This window comes from Tursiops truncatus, chromosome 7, assembly GCF_011762595.2.
Source record: "Tursiops truncatus isolate mTurTru1 chromosome 7, mTurTru1.mat.Y, whole genome shotgun sequence".
Taxonomy (NCBI): domain Eukaryota; kingdom Metazoa; phylum Chordata; class Mammalia; order Artiodactyla; family Delphinidae; genus Tursiops; species Tursiops truncatus.
Genome location: NC_047040.1, coordinates 9,094,961 through 9,112,048, shown reverse-complemented (window position 1 = coordinate 9,112,048; position 17,088 = coordinate 9,094,961). Strand labels below are relative to the sequence as shown.

General features: G+C 42.6%; 1 protein-coding gene and 1 long non-coding RNA gene across 16 annotated transcripts in view; one reads left to right on the top strand and one right to left on the bottom strand.

Moving 5' to 3' along the window:
• The window catches only part of SP110 (SP110 nuclear body protein), a 44,656-nt gene that overhangs the window by 14,514 nt on the left and 13,054 nt on the right, over nt 1-17,088 (bottom strand). For 12 of the 14 annotated variants that reach the window (XR_012332954.1, XR_012332955.1, XR_012332956.1 and 9 more), the window contains exons 8-14: nt 16,203-16,352; nt 14,347-14,433; nt 13,241-13,294; nt 11,692-11,757; nt 10,776-10,823; nt 10,029-10,178; nt 7,445-7,513 (exon numbers count right to left, since the gene is read on the bottom strand). Coding sequence is in view for 11 of the 14 variants with exons in the window: in XM_073807153.1 (XP_073663254.1) it covers nt 7,445-7,513; nt 10,029-10,178; nt 10,776-10,823; nt 11,692-11,757; nt 13,241-13,294; nt 14,347-14,433; nt 16,203-16,352 (624 nt within the window). In the remaining 3 variants the exon portion in view is untranslated. The remainder of the gene's footprint in view (nt 1-7,444; nt 7,514-10,028; nt 10,179-10,775; nt 10,824-11,691; nt 11,758-13,240; nt 13,295-14,346; nt 14,434-16,202; nt 16,353-17,088) is intronic. The other 2 variants (XM_073807155.1, XM_033859577.2) reach the window with 2 other exon arrangements.
• LOC109548018 (uncharacterized) lies at nt 10,796-16,253 on the top strand. Of its 2 annotated transcripts, none has more exons than XR_002174004.3 (4): nt 10,796-13,835; nt 13,979-14,086; nt 14,469-14,751; nt 16,149-16,253. It is a non-coding gene; the product is annotated as an uncharacterized lncRNA (long non-coding RNA). The 2 variants fall into 2 exon arrangements; XR_004527344.2 differs by having other exon boundaries at nt 16,124-16,234.

Below are 17,088 nucleotides of genomic sequence, written 5' to 3'. Positions count from 1 at the left end.
CTTCAGTGAATGTGTTTAAATTCACAAATTCATTGACTATCACCTGAAGTTCCTTATTCCATAAGCATCCTGTTTATCCCTCTGTGCTGATGGGAGTTGCCTACCCAAAATATTTCTTTGCATTCACGTAGCTGGAGAAAATTTCTCTGTCTATGATTTTATTGCCTGATTCAAACCAAGATGGGGGTGAGTGAGGCAGTTATCACTGAAGGGATAGTGTAAGTCTTCATCGTTTGATCGTTCCCCTGCTTCTTCCTCTATGAGTAAAAGAAAACCCTGGAGAGCTCTAGACTAGTTTGCACATTGCCTATGGAGGGATTTGGCAACTCACAGCCCCTGAGTAAGGATCTGGGGTTCTGATTCAGGAGAAGGAATTGTAAAAGGGTTAACACAAACATCAGCAATTCCTGCTTCCCCTCCCCGCAGCCTCATTGTGGGTGAATTCATTAGAGACAGACCACAGGAGCTGCTTCTTTTTTTTTTGGATTTTTTTTTTAAACATCTTTATTGGAGGATAATTGCTTTACAATGGTGTGTTAGTTTCTGCTTTATAACAAAGTGAATCAGTTATACATATATATATGTTCCCATATCTCTTCGCTCTTGCGTCTCCCTCCCTCCCACCCTCCCTATCCCACCCCTCTAGGTGGTCACAAAGCACCGAGCTGATCTCCCTGTGCTATGCAGCTGCTTCCCACTAGCTATCTATTTTATGTTTGGTAGTTTATATATGTCCATGCCACTCTCTCACTTTGTCCCAGCTTACCCTTTCCCCTCCCCATATCCTCAAGTCCATTGTCTAGTAGGTCTGCATCTTTATCCCCGTCTTGCCCATAGGTTCTTCATGACCATTTTTTTTTCTTAGATTCCATATACATGTGTTAGCATATGGTATTTGTTTTTCTCTTCTGACTTACTTCACTCTGTATGACAGACTCTAGGTCCATCCACCTCACTACAAATAGCTCAATTTTGTTTCTTTTTATGGCTAATATTCCATTTATATATGTGCCACATCTCCTTTATCCATTCATCTGATGATGGACACTTAGGTTGTTTCCCTGTCCTGGCTATTGTAAATAGAGCTGCAATGAACATTGTGGTACATGACTCTTTTTGAATGATGGTTTTCTCAGGGTATATGGCCAGTAGTGGGATTGCTGGGTTGTATGGTAGTTCTACTGTTAGGTTTTTTTGTTTGTTTGTTTTGTTTTTTCTGCGGTTTCGGGCCTCTCACTGTTGTGGCCTCTCCCGTTGCAGAGCACAGACGCCGGACGTGCAGGCTCTGCGGCCATGGATCACGGGGCCAGCCGCTCTGTGGCATGTGGGATCTTCCTGGACCGGGGCACGAACCCGTGTCCCCTGCATTGGCAGGCGGACTCTCAACCACTGCACCACCAGGGAAGCCCCTACTCTTAGTTTCTTAAGGAACCTCCATACTGTTCTCCATAGTGGCTGTATCAATCTACATTCCCACCAAAAGTGCAAAAGGGTTCCCTTTTCTCCACATTTATTGTTTGTAGATTTTTTGATGATGGCCATTCTGACTGGTGTGAGATGATATCTCATTGTAGTTTTGATTTGCATTTCTCTCATGATTAGTGATGTTGAGCATCCTTTCATGTGTTTGTTGGCAATCTGTATATCTTCTTTGGAGAAATGTCTATTTAGGTCTTCAGCCCATTATTGGATTGTGTTGTTTATTTTTTTGATATTGAGCTGCATGAGCTGCTTGTAAATTTTGGAGATTAATCCTTTGTCATTTGTTTCATTTGCAAACATTTTCTCCCATTCTGAGGGTTGTCTTTTCATCTTGTTTATGGTTTCCTTTGCTGGGCAAAAGCTTTTAAGTTTCATTAGGTCCCATTTGTTTATTTTTGTTTTTATTTCCATTTCTCTAGGAGGTGGGTCAAAAAGGATCTTGCTGTGATTTATGTCATGGAGTGTTCTGCCTATGTTTCCTCTAAGAGTTTGATGGTGTCTGGCCTTACATTTAGGTCTTTAATCCATTTTGAGTTTATTTTTGTGTATGGTGTTAGGGAGTGTTCTAGTTTCATTCTTTTACAGGTAGCTGTCCAGTTTTCTTAGCACCACTTATTGAAGAGGCTGTCTTTTCTCCACTGTATATTCTTGCCTCCTTTATCAAAGATAAGGTGACCATATGTGTGTGGGTTTATCTCTGGGCTTTCTATACTGTACCATTGATCTATATTTCTGTTTTTGTGCCAGTACCATACTGTCTTGATTACTGTAGCTTTGTAGTATAGTCTGAAGTCAGGGCGTCTGATTCCTCCAGCTCCGTTTTTATTTCTCAAGATTGTTTTGGCTATTCAGGGTCTTTTGTGTTTCCATACAAAGTGTGAGATTTTTTGTTCTAGTTCTGTGAAAAATGCCAGTGGTAGTTTGATAGGGATTGCAGTGAATCTGTAGATTGCTTTGGGTAGTAGAGTCATTTTCACAATGTTGATTCTTCCAATCCAAGAACATGGTATATCTCTCCATCTATTTGTATCATCTTTAATTTCTTTCATCAGTGTCTTGTCATTTTCTGCATATGGGTCTTTTGTCTCCCTAGGTAGGTTTATTCCTACGTATTTTCTTCTTTTTGTTGCAGTGGTAAACGGGAGTGTTTTCTTAATTTCACTTTCAGATTTTTCATCATTAGTGTATAGGAATGCCAGAGATTTCTGTTCACCAGTTTTGTATCCTGCTACTTTACCAAATTAATTGATTAGATCTAGTAGTTTTCTGGTAGCATCTTTAGGATTCTCTATGTATAGTAACATGTCATCTGCAAACAGTGACAGCTTTACTTCTTCTTTTCCGAGTTGGATTCCTTTATTTCTTTTTCTTCTCTTATTGCTGTGGCTAAAACTTCCAAAACTATGTTGAATAATAGTGGTGAGAGTGGGCAACCTTGTCTTGTTCCTGATCTTAGTGGAAATGGTTTCAGTTTTTCACCATTGTGGATGATGTTGGCTGTGGGTTTGTCATAAATGGCCTTTATTATGTTGAGGCAAGTTCCCTCTATGCCTACTTTCTGGAGGGTTTTTATCCTAAATGGGTGTTGAATTTTTTTGAAAGCTTTCTCTGCATCTATTTAGATGATCATATGGTGTTTCTCCTTCAATTTGTTAATATGGTGTATCACATTGATTGATTTGCATATATTGAAGAATCCTTGCATTCCTGGGATAAACCCCACTTGATCATGGTGTATGATCCCTTTAATGTGCTGTTGGATTCTGTTTGCTAGTATTTTGTTGAGGATTTTTGCATCTATGTTCATCAGTGATATTGGCAAAAACCCCTGAAAGTTAGCAGAAGGAAAGAAATCATAAAGATCAGATCAGAAATAAATGAAAAAGAAATGAAGCAAATAAGAGCAAAGGTCAATAAAACTAAAAGCTGGTTCTTTGAGAAGATAAACAAAATTGATAAACCATTAGCCAGACTTATCAAGAACAAAAGGGAGAAGACTGAAATCAATAGAATTAGAAATGAAAAAGGAGAAGTAACAACTGACACTGCAGAAATACAAAGGGTCATGAGAGATTACTACAAGCAACTATATGCCAGTAAAATGGACAACCTGGAAGAAATGGACAAATTCTTAGAAAAGCACAACCTTCTGAGACTGAACAAGGAAGAAATAGAAAATATAAACAGACCAATCACAAGCACTGAAATTGAAACTGTGATTAAAAATCTTCCAACACACAAAAGCCCAGGACCAGATGGCTTCACAGGCGAATTCTATCAAACATTTAGAGAAGAGCTAACACCTACCTTTCTCAAACTCTTCCAAAATATAGCAGAGGGAGGAACACTCCCAAACTCATTGTACGAGGCCACCATCACCCTGATACCAAAAGCAGACAAAGATGTCGCAAAGGAAGGGAGACAGCTTTCCGATGTGGTCCTGATGATCCTGCATTTGGCTCCATCTCAACCCTCATCTCAGTAAACAAGCCTCTAAGGATGGAAGCCTGAGGGCGAGGCCTCTGTGGAGCTCTCCCGCATCTATTAGGTCACTTCTAGTAAATGTGAGCAAACGTGGCAAGTCTGCTAGAAGTCAGCAATTAAAGAACAAAGGGAGGGACTTCCCTGGCGGTCCAGTGGTTAAGGCTTGGAGCTTCCGATGCATGGGGCCCAGGTGCGATCCCTGGGGGGGGGAACTAAGATCCCACATGCTGCACGGCGGGGGCGGGGGAAGAACAAAGGGAGTTCATAGAGATGAAAAGCCTGGTGGAGGAAATGAACAAGGAAAAGCAGAATGGAAAAAAACCTAGTGTGATTGGGAAGACTAAGTATAGGGGTTCTTACAGAACATAGAGAAAAGGCACAGGGTGAAACTATGCCTGCAAAGACATGGCCTGGGGAGAAGGCCGGAGCTCTATGACTTGTACACAAGGGGCCTGGCGGGGGATGCAGTGGCTGGAGGAGAAGCGCTAGTTACGGGAATAGTGAAAGCAGCACACACATTCTATTGTTTATTTTCACTACAACCTGTAACAAAAGAAAGGCAACGGCAATGATCCTCATGTTATAGATGGGGGACTCAGGCGCAGATTTGGAGAGAGAATTGCTGGCGGTCACCACACTGTGTGAGACGGAGGTAGCACTGGAATCCGGACGTGCCGGCCCCTAGTCTCATGCTCTTTCCATGGCATCAGAAACACCGCAACAAGACTCCACATCATATGATGGATAACAGCACAGAGACATGACGTTAAATCAGAAGTCACAGCCAGGGTGGAGGTGCTAAGGAGACAGGAAAAGCTGATGCGGATGGAGAGCTCTCAGCCTTTGCCTGGACTCTTTGCTTCCTACTTGTGTTTCCTAAAAACACTAGGAGTTTTTTTTTTTTTTTTTAGTGTAAAGGACAAAGGACTTGGGATTAAAACACCTAGGTTGATTTTAGCTCATGCAAGTCTTTTATGCTCTAATTGAATCTGGAAAATGGACCGAAAAATACCTCTTTGAGGATTAAATGGCAAAATGTGGAACAAAGTGCTTTGCCAACTGTAAAGTGCTGTACACACTTATATATTGTTGGCAGGGCCTCTGCATATGGTAGTGTGGGATGTGCACTGAATAAGGATTTCCCCTTTACAGTGGGAGGGTGGGGAGCTCCTAGTCACATCAGAGCTGTAATCTATTTGCACACTTCCACGTTCTTCCAGCAGAGGGCAGCAAAGGGCCTGGTCTCAAGAATCAGCTCTGACAGACGTCGGTCAAGTGTATGGTGGAAGGGGCACTTTTTCAATTTCATGAAGTTCACTGTACGCGTCACTGGAGGCCCTGATATTGGTATTCATACTTGATGAGGAAGAATGAATAATGTATTGATTTGACAGTTATTTAAGCACAAACCGCAAGGCACAGAGGAGACATCGAGCAATGACCAAGATGGACCCATGTTCTGACCTCATTTGAGTTTCGCTCAGTGAACAGGATGTACACAGACAGTTAATTACACTTGTGATAAAACAGAAACAGACTCACAGTCTTAGAGAACGAACTTATGGTTACCAGGGGGGAAGGGTCCGGGGGAGGGATAGTTTGGGAGTTTGGGATTGACATTAACACGCTGCTATATTTAAAATGGATAACCTAGAGACTGTCATACAGAGTGAAGTAAGTCAGAAAGAGAAAAACAAATACCGTATGCTAACACATATATATGGAATCTAAAAAAAAAGGTTCTGAGGAACCTAGGGGCAGGACAGGAATAAAGACGCAGACTTAGAGAATGGACCTGAGGACGGGGGGTGGGAAAGGGTAAGCTGGGACGAAGTGAGAGAGTGGCGTGGACATATATGTGCACTACCAAATGTAAAATAGCTAGCTAGTGGGAAGCAGCCGCATAGCACAGGGAGAGCAGCTTGGTGCTTTGTGACCACTTAGGGGGGTGGGATGGGGGGGTGGGAGGGAGACACAAAAAGGAGGACATATGGGGATACATGTATATGTATAGCTGATTCACTTTGTTATAAAGCAGAAACTAACACACCATTGTAAAGCAATTATACTCCAATAAAGATGTTAAAATAAGTAAATAGAAAAACATAAAATGGATAACCAACAAGAACCTACTGTCTAGAACAGGGAACTCTGCTCAATATTATCTAACAACCTAAATGAGAAAAAAATTTGAAAAAGAACAGATACATGTACATGTATACCTAACTGAATCACTCTGCTGTACAGTAGAAATTAACACAACAATGTAAGCCAACTCTAATAAAATAAATTTTTTAAAAAAGAGATCTGATACTATCAGAAACAAATGATACCTGTGACAAGAGCAACCAAGAGAAAATACCCTCTGCCTGCTGGGTCAGAGAAGGCTTTGTTCAAGGTGACCCGGAGGCTGTGTAACAAAGGAGGAAGGAGGGCGAGGGGGTTGGCTTTGGGGACGCAGCGTGTGAAGGAGGGAGGAGACATACTGAGCAGGCCCTGAGAAGGATGGAGGGTGAAGCGTTCATGTCAAAGTGACGATGCTCAGAGAAATCAGGCTGCTGGCGACCCTTGGGGCTCTGGGTAGGGATTGGAATATGGGTGTGGATTATGTTCTATTTCTTGACCTGGGTGCTGGGTACGTGTGCCCTTTCCCTTTGTATTCATTCCTGAAGCTGTACAGTAGGTACCTGCATTTTTCCACAAGCACGGTGCATCAGTGCTCCTCAAGATGCCGGCCTGCGATGAGACAGGAATCTGACCAGAATAGAAATCAACGCACTGCTGTTTCCACTGGGGTCTTGCTAGGAAACCAGTGTGCTCAGAGTCACAGCTGATTTACAAGCTCCTGATTTTTGCAGACCTGCGGCGAGCAGGCTTGTAGATGTCACCAGTCTGTGGACCCCAGATTGGGTAGCACCTGTTATACTTCAGTAATAAGTTAACGGAGAAAAAAGGCCAGTGTGGCTGGCGTCTAAAGAGGGAAGGGAGAGTGACCAGAGATAATGCCCAAGAAGTGTGTTATAAAAGCAGAGGGAGGGACGTCCCCGTTGGCACAGTGGATAAGACTCCACGCTCCCAATGCAGGGGGCCTGCGTTCGATCCCTGATCAGGGAACTAGATCCCACTTTCATGCCGCAACTAGTAGTTCTCGTGCCACAACTAAGGAGTCCGCAAGCTGCAACTAAGGAACCTGCCTACCGTAACTAACACCCAGCGCAACCAAATAAATGAATAAATAAATATTTAAAAAATATGGCAATGCTTTAAGAAAAAAAACGAGAGGGAAAATGAATTCGGAGGAAGAGGGGAAGGAGAAGGAGGGAGAGGAGGACTGTGTCCCCAAGAGACACACCAGAGCGCAGGGGGGCAGAAGCAACGGGGTGCTCACCCCCAGAGACCAGGCGTGCAGCCCTGACCAGCACAGCAGGCCAGGGCCCTGGGGAGCCTGAGGGCGAGGCCCTGCCTCTCACTTACTTACCCTTTATGGGACTATTTCTGTGACAACTTGTTGTTGCACTTGAACAGACATCTTTTATCCTTCCCTTTTCTAAAAAGAAAACAATGAATAGTCATTTATAACTGGAAACATAGATTTACGTGCTTTATGTGTCACTATCTCAAAGTAATTTTTTCTGTCTTTCTACCAGTTTGGAGAGCAAGAGAGACAGGAGTCCTTATGAAAGAAAAATTATAGCATTGACCAAAAAAAAATATAGCAAGCTCCAGGTAATAGATGGGAAGGTTAAACGTATTACAGAAGGCAAATTTTCACAAATTAATATATATTAATATATAACAATATTACATATATATATATATATATACTTAATACAAATACTAGAAGTAAATAAAGGATGTAGCCTTATAAATATTACATAGAAAGGGCTTTTTAAGGCAGAAGTACAGGGCATAAAGCAGTGATCCTCAATGATGGGTGATTTTGCCCGCAGAGGATATCTGGAAATGTTAGGAAATCTTTTTGCCAGACTGGGAGGCGGGCGCTACTGCCGTCTGATGGGTGGACGCCAGGGATGCTGCTGACGTGTCACAACGCATAGCACAGCCTCTGCAACCAGAATTAACTGGCCCCAAATAACAACAGTGCAAAAGCTGAGAAACTCTGACATAAACCATACCGGAAAAAATAAACTGATGTGCCTAAGACTCTCGGGAATTCCCTGGCGGTCCAGTGGTTAGGACTCCGCACTTTCACTGCCATGGGCCCAGGTTCAATCCCTGGTCCGGCAACTAAGATCCCACAAGCCGCACAGCATGGCCAAAAAAACCCAAAAACCAAACCAAACCAAAAAATCGAAACCCTCCACAGCCAAAAACTTCTCAAGTAAAAGACAAAAACAAAATAAGAAAATCGCAGCAACAAGGGGTTAATCTCCCAAATTGATGAAACAACAAACAAAGAAGAGTCATATATAAAAATAGGCAAATAGGAATAGGGGACCTTCAAAAGAAAACATTCTGAAGAAAAATGTGTTTAAAAAACAGGCATCTTAGTAAACACAGGCTAGATAACGCTGTAGTCACCTATGATTCTCCTAAATCCCAGTGGTTTATTACAGGTGTCGGCAAACTACGGCCCAAGGGCCAAGTCAGCCCAATGCCTGTCTTTTTCTTTTTTAATAAATTTATTTATTATTTATTTTTGGCTGCTTTGGGTCTTCGTTGCTGTGCGCGGGCTTCCTCTGGTGGCGGTGAGCAGGGGCTACTCTTCGTTGCGGTGCGCGGGCTTCTCATTGTGGTGGCTTCTCTTGCTGTGGAGCACGGGCTCTAGGCATGCGGGCTTCAGTAGTTGCGGCACGTGAGCTCAGTAGTTGTGGCTCGCGGGCTCTAGAACGCAGGCTCAGTAGTTGGGGTGCACGGACTTAGCTGCTCTGCGGCATGTGGGATCTTCCCAGGCCAGGGCTCGAACCCGTGTCCCCTGCATTGGCAGGCAGATTCTTAACCACTGTGCCACCAGGGGGGCCCCCAATGCCTGTTTTGGTATTAATGTTTTATTAGAGCGCAGCCAGGCCCACTTGTTTATATTTTTGTCTCTGCTGCTTTCACGCTACAATGGCAGCATTGAATAGCTGCAGTAGAGACTTTATGGCCAGCAAAGCCTAAATTATTCACCCTCTGGCCCTTTTTAGAAAAAGTTCTTCAAGCTTTGGCTTGAAAGTAGCCCTCTCACTTCCACCCACATTTCTTTGGCCAAGTCACGAGGCCATTCCTGAGTCCACAGGGCAGAGGTGTGTGACCTCCTGAGATGCTGGTGAGCAGTACTGTGACCTTCCAAAGCATATTTAACCACTCACAGAGCACAAAGAAATTCCAAGGAAAACACTGGTGGACTATCATTCTTGGCCTTTACGTTCGACAAACAGAAAAGTCTTGTTATTTCTGGTGTTCGTGAAGATGTAGGGAAGAGGGTGTCCACACCGCATTCATGGGAGTCTAAACTGGCAACAATTTGATCATCCGTATGGGATTAGTTTAGTTTATTATTTTAGTTTAGTTTAGTTTTTGGCCTTGACGCTTGTGGGATTTTATTTCCCCAACCAGGGACTGAACCCAGGCCCTCTGGAGTGAGAGCACAGAGTCGGACCACCAGGGAATTCCCAGTATGGGATAATTTTAAATATGCAGACCCACTGACCAATCTGCTTCACTTCCAGAAATAAACCATTAAGAAATAAAACAGAGAATGTGTCCACTTCGAAGTCTGATGCCACTCCCGTCACTGGATCCGCCCGAATCAGAGAGGAGCCCCCAGACTCTGTGGAGCAGAGGTGGCTCTGCTGATAGAAATGTAAACAGTAGACCCAGGGGAGTGGGGATGGGGTTCTGCAGGGCACAGCTGAGGTGACCTGCACCCTGAGAACACGGTTACCTCTCCCAACAGCCACCCCCAGACCAAGAGACTCTTGCTCTGTCTTCACGCCCATTCATCTGCCCCCTCCTTCCTTCTGTTAGTAACTTCATGCATCTGCGTCACCCTGTGCCTGCTCCACGGGAGCCCCAGCCACACGGAGCATCCAGGTGACAAATTCCATCGCCAGCCTTACCCTCCGGTGCAGGCTTTGGGGCACGTTCAGCCCTTGCTTTCTGGGCCCGTGTCATGACCTTCGAACTCCTGGTTGAGTCGTCCTTCCTTTCAGTCACCGGCTCCACCACTTGGAGCACCTCTTGGGTTCTGCGTCCAGGTGAGGCTGAGCCTGGGCCAAAGAGCGATTTGTGAAGAGTTTTCATTGGGGTCCCAGTGGCCCTCCCCCTCCCCGAAGCTTCTCGCACTCCCAGTTCCCTCACTTTGAGATCTCTGTACCCACTGCCTCACTTTTATCGTGCTATTTCTCCATAATTACTCCTCTCTTCTCTTGTGGGTATCTTTCTGTCTCCCCCAAACTCCTGTTTCTCTTTTCCCCCTTCAACTTCTCTTTCCGACTATTAATTACATGTGTATCAACGAGAATCTAAGCTCCATGAGGGCAGGGAGTTTTCTGTTTTGCTCACTGCTGAGTCCTCAGAACCTAGGACATGTGCCAACACACCCCTCAACTCAATTCATCTCTGCGGAATGAATGTGTAACAGGCAGCATGTTTTAGAAAATATTCAAATTATGTATTTTTCACCCTTATACATTGTCATGTCCAGGGTTCCCTAATTATTAAATCAATAAATTTCAGGGAAGGGGCAGATGCTGGCTAGATCTGAGAAGAAACTGCTCAGCTGAGGCCGTTTCGGAGATGCTACACTAAATCTTGAAACACAAATTTTTTGAGAGTGAAAGAGATTTCTTTGTTTCAAAAATTACCTTTATATACCCACAGGAGAAGCTTAGAGGTCTGAGTGTCAAGTTTTCCTAGAAGTCGTTGGTGGAGAGAACTCAGCATATGACAAGGAGAGAGTGGCGGCGCTGGGGACTGAGAGAAAGTGACAAGAGGAGGAGAAGGGCGAGCAAGGAGGTCCTAGCCCCCACCCAGGTCAAACCCCAAGATTAAGGGGTGTTGGAAACAAAGAGAAAAATTCGGAGAATGTCCAAAGCAGTGGAACACATGTCATGATTCATGTTTGGGGGCTGACAGGAGATTCCCTCTCAGGGTGCTGCATTCAAGGTCTGGAAATCCAAGGGGATCCCCACCAACCGGCACACCTTGAACTAAAGCAAAAAGAAGGAGAAAGGAGAGGGGAAGGGGAAGAGGAAGAGAATGCAGAGGAGAAGGAGAAAAGGTGATGAGCACAAAAAGGAATAAAGCAAGGATCCAGAAAAATGCAGAGCTACATACATTTCTGTTTCTTATACTGCAAATCACATGATTGTCATGCATGGAGTCCATGCAAGCTAAGCATCGCTTCAGGTGATTCTGAACACTCAGTGACAACAAATCTACCTCCAGTTTGGGATTGGGAGTCTGAATCCTGCCCGCACGTTCAGGTTTGCTTTGTCTATTCTTCCTGGCTCTGAACTTGCACTGGACACAGTCCTAATCTCAAAATTGACTGAGGCGTTCTGCCCACCTCCACCCCATTCCTTCCCAGTGATAAGAGAAAAGAAACCTGTTGGAATCAACATGGTTCTCCTTTTGTGAGGAGGGGCCTTTGATGGGATGACCTAGGGGTCGAGATGGGGCTGGCCGTGCTCTAGTGACACCCGGGTGGGTGGCCGTGTGGCTGGAGAGAAGAACCCTGATGAACATTAAGGGAATGACGACTTCACCCTTCTTGCTTACCTCTTGGGAGACTTTTTTTCTGTCTTTTTTTTGAACTTGACCAGCTATGTATTTTTCTCTTCCTTCCTAAAACAGAAAAGAAAATCATCTCTTATAGCTATATATATTGATCTACAAGCTTGAAATGTCAATACGTTTTAAGTAAAATTTTTTTCTATCTTCCCATCACTTTGGGGAGGCAAGAAAACCAGGAGACCTATGCGAAGAAAGTACTCGGAAATGAAAAGGGATTGAATAAAGAAGTAATAGAGATATACTAAATTATTAACATTAAAATATATCATTTTCTAATTAATAACCAGTTTTTTCAAGACTAGAAGAAAATATAGAGAGAGATTGTTATAAGCCATAGATATAAAAGATCTTCTTAGCCAAAGAAGGAAGGTCCTTAGCCAAGGACCCAAATTGTAAAGGCAGAAGATGAACAAATTTGACGGCTTAAAAATTTTAAATGCCCATACTTCAAAAATCATCCACACGGTGTTAAAACGAAAAAGGGGAAAATCGCAATATATGTAACGTTAGGGGGTTACTGTCCTTAATAGATAAAGCAAAAGATGAATAGTATGCTGGGAAAGTGGGCAGAAAGCATAAATGGGAAATGCTAAAAGAGGAAATACAAATGACACATTTATTTTAAAAGTGTCTTTTTTTTAAAGTTTTTTTTTTGATGTGGACCATTTTTTTAACATCTTTGTTCAATATGTTACAATATTGCTTCTGTTTTATGTTTTAGGGTTTTTTTGGCTCCGAGGCATGTGGGATCTTAGCTCCCCGACAAGGGATCGAACCTGCACCCCCTGCACTGGAAAGCGAAGTCTTAACCACTGGACTGCCAGGGACGTCCCTAAAAAGCATCTTTAGATCACCAATAATCCCCTGAAAATGCATTGTTTAGTTTTAATTATACCCAAACTTTTAAAAAGTTTTATCATGTCTGGGTTGATGAGGATGTAGTTAATGAACACTCGTGTGTTATTAAAGGAAATGTAAACAAATACATTTTCTGGAGAACAGTTTGGTAACAAATATGAAATTTAAGATACATAGACTCTAACCAAGTAATCTCGCATTTAGAAATTAATCCTGAGGAAATTACTGGACAAGTGTGCAAAGATACCGACACACACAATATGATTTCTATTTTCAGATAACAATTGGATAGAGCCTAACTTACTACCAATAGATTATTATTGAAACAAATTGTTAATCACACAACAACGAAAAAGGTGTTTTAAAGTGTTTATAGGATGGACTAGGTAGTATGAGCATGTATATATATACATAAAGAATGTATACATTCTTTATAGCCACTGCTTTGGAGGGGATGATGTGGTTTTCTGTCACACACAGCAAGCTAATTTCAAAGGCTACAGCATATTGCTTTTATAGTATGAAAACATTTCTATGTTGAGAAAAGCACACATCTGTAAAACAGCACACATCTTTTTCTGGCTTAGATGTCTTTTGTAGCCCGAAGGGCATAAAAACCAGTAAAAATAATATCAAACCCACCCTAATAGAGACCAAATAAGTTCTTTACACTTACGTTTTCCCCCAGGAGATTCTCCCAAAGGCAGTTTGCTTCCCTTATCCATGGGATCTAGAAGGTATGAGAAAGAAAGTGATTTTTAAATAAGCAATCTTTATGTTTTGTGACCACATTCATTTCAGACAATACTGAGTTGGTAAAGCTTTGACAGTATTATTTCTGTCCCTTTCATTATAAAGGAGGATGATGGTTCCTGAAGAGGGTTCTGGGGACCAAGATGCTAGTCCTGTGCCAGCCAGCCTTTATCCACAGGCTCTTGGGAAAACCCATTAATCCTTTACATCTCAAATTTGAATAAATCGTTCAACTTTCTCCAAAGGTGGTTGTGAAAATAAAATATATTATTCAGGATAAAATTAGAAATATACATTGTATGAGTCAGTGTAATGCAGGAAAAACTTGCTAAAAATGATAGTTTGTATTTTAATACGGTCAAATATAATTCATTCTTTCTGACAATAATTAGATATTTGTCATTTGAAAGTCACATTTGTTGTGTGGGAGTTCTGTGAAGATGTGACACAGTGACTGAATTACCAGCAAACAGAAGAATGCTCTGCTTTTTTTTCCCTCCAAGGATAACAGTAACAATGTGAGTAACAGTGGCCACGGTGAGGGGTGAATTAACGTGCACCATTTTTCCAGCGTATGTCCACAACAATGTCAGACGCTCGTGCTCCGTCATAGTATTACATTTGTGTTTATGATGAGCTGTTCTCATCTCAATTTTCACAGAAAGGTCATGTGGGAAACATGGAGATTGGGATCTTAGGAAAAACCTGGATGGCTTGGCACTGCAATAAAGTACCATGAATATACTTAGAGCATGCATACTTGGCAGTGGTAAGTTGCCCCAAAATTGGTTCTTGGGGGTGAAAAAAACTCTTTTTATGTATAAAGCACAAATAAATATATCCAGTACAGAAATGGATATATAATATACTTGTAGTATTGAAATATCCTGGGGGGTAGGGTTCATGATTAGAAAAAAAATCTAAATGGGCAGTGATAATGAAAAAATGGCTGAGAAACTCTGACTCAGAGTAAAACAGCTCTAAGTTTGGGCTCCTGATGACCATACTGAGAGACTTGCAATCCCTCACCTTTACCGTGGGTGAGTCTTGGTGGTGTGCTGGGTAGCTCCTGGGGTCTCTTTCTTTCATCCATCTCTGAAGTGTCATCACTGACCTCTGAAAAAAGAAACAACATTCATCTTATATCTCAGTAAATGCCCTCTAGAAAGTCCACGCGGAATCTCCCAGAGACCCAGGAAGGACCTTGCACACTCTGGAGCTGAAGGCTGGAGGTTCCAGTCCTGATGAGACCCTGCGACTACCTCCTGAGAATAATTCTACCGCTGGTCCTGTCTGCCACTCAGGGGAGGAGCAGAGCAAGGCTGGTCAGCAGTGGTTCCTCCACTAATGGAATGTCCAGTGGGGGGCAGTCATCTGAGCCCCTGGACCAGAGGTTTCGGGGAGCCCCGGCAATACTTTCAGGAGACCTTCAAGGTCAGAATTGTTTTCATAATTAGATGTTCTTTGCCTGTTTTTGCTATGTTGACTTTTGCACAGATGAAGCAACAGTCAAGGCAGGTGACAATTCTGGTGCCTCAGTACAAATCAGAGCGATGTCCCCAAACCTTAGAAGGTAGCATTGCCTTCTTCACTACCACTTACTCAACATGGAAAAAAAAGGCCAGTTTCAGTTAAGAATGTTCTTGATGAAACAGTTAAAATTATTAATTTAATTAAATTTCTACCCTTAAGGACACACCTTTTTAATAGCATATGTAAAAAACTGGGTAGGACATGTAAAGCAGTTTGCTGCATCTGGAAGTACCATGTTGTCTCAAGACTAATACTCAAGTGATTGTTTGAGTTGCAAGCTCACTGTAAAATTAAGTGAACCAAAATTTTCTACTTGTTTATGATATTATAAAATCATGAGTAGAAGATCCACTCAAAACACAAGACAGCATAAGACATTTTATTACAACAGAGTATATGGTCTCAGACTCTATGTTACAACTAACCTTTAAGAAACTATCCCTTGTTGAGTTTTGGTGTCGTATCAAAAGTGAATATCCACAGATATCTCAAAAGACTGTTAAAATACTCCACCTTTTTCAGCTACGGATCTGTGTGAGGCTGGATTTTCTTCCTACACTTCAACCAAAGCAACAAATCACAATTGACTGAATACAGAATCAGGGATCAGAGCCCAGCTGTCCTTGATGGTGGAGGTGGGGGAGCAGGGAATAGGTAAAGGAGATTAAGAGGTATTGGGCTGGCCAAAAAGTTTGTTTGGGTTTCCTGTAAGATGTTAAGGAAATACCTGAACAAACTTTTTGGCCAACCCCGAACAAACATCCAATTATAAAATAAATAAGCTATGGGGATATAATATCCAGCATAAGAAATAAGGTCAATAATATTGTAATAACTGTGTACGGGGACAGATTCTTACTACACTTATTATGGTGATCATTTCACAGTGTATGCAGATGTCAAACCACTATATAGTGTACCTGAAATTAACATAATACTGTACATCAAACATATTTCAATTAAGAAAAAAGAAAAAAAATTCGAAAGAACCTTTAAAAATAGAAAGCAATTGTTAACAAGATATAGATTGATGCTATTAAAAATGTTCCCTCTCAGCTTTCAATATAATACAATGAAGATATATACAAAAATATTAAGAAAGCACATGGAAAAGATAGTGAAAAAATGTTTTTCTTTTTTAAGAATCCAGCCATCTTTGATAAAGGTAGACATTAAAGAGATTTGCAAAAATGTACAATGATACCACTCACCTAATTTTTTTATTTGAAAAATATATTTATTTTTCCTAAAAATATGTTATTTATGGTAATAGGTAATTGGTTTCTTGTGGGCTGCAGGAGAGACCCTCCCACGCTGAGCATTCAGATGACAAATTCCATCACCAGCCTTACCCTCCGGTGCAGGCGTTTGGCCACATTCTGTCCTTCTCTTTCTTGCTCTTGTCATGACCTTTGTGTTCCTGGTTGAGTCGTCCTCCCTGTGAGTCACCTGCTCCGCCACGTGGAGCATCGTTTGGATTCCATGCCCAGGTAAGGCTGCCCCTGGCCAAACAGTGATTTGTGAATAGTTTTTACTGGGGTCCCAGTGGCGCTCCTCCTCCCCCTGACAGTGACCTCCTTCTCACACTCCCAGTCCCCTCACTTTAAGATCTCTATACCCCTGTGCCTCACTTTTCTCCTGCTATTTCTCCGTAATTATATATTTTTTCTTGTGTACACCTTTCTTTCCCCCTCCCCGGCCCCCAAACTCACCATCTGCTCTCACTCTCTGTGCAACCTTTTGAAATCAATCAGATAAATCTGGGGGAATCCCCGAGCACTGGGGCTGATTTCCTGTTTCCTGGCTTGAGACCCCTGCTGCCAGAAAGTGCCACATCCTAGTAAACATGGCCGGATGCTCTGTTTTAGCAGAGGAGGAGTCTTGTGAAGCACTTTTCCAGGTTCCCTAGGGCCAGTGTGTGATACAGGAGACAGGAGGGATCCAGGGGTCCCTGGGTGCCTCCAGTAGGGAAAGTGAAAGGTATCAAAGAATTGAGAGGCAGGGGCCCTGCCATGGGGAATGAGGCTGGGACCTAGAGGATTTGCAATGCCAGGTGAGGGGTGGTGGTGTTAGCGTTAGGGTTCTCTTCTCCCTTTATTTTGCCAATGAATTTTGTATCTGTATCTTTGGACCAGGTTTTTTATCGAGTGTGCCAAATTGGCACACTGTGGGGAAATTAAGTTTCCTTGATTGCTCAGTGCTTCTGTAAAAAGCCTGAGCCTCCTGAGACACAAAAGT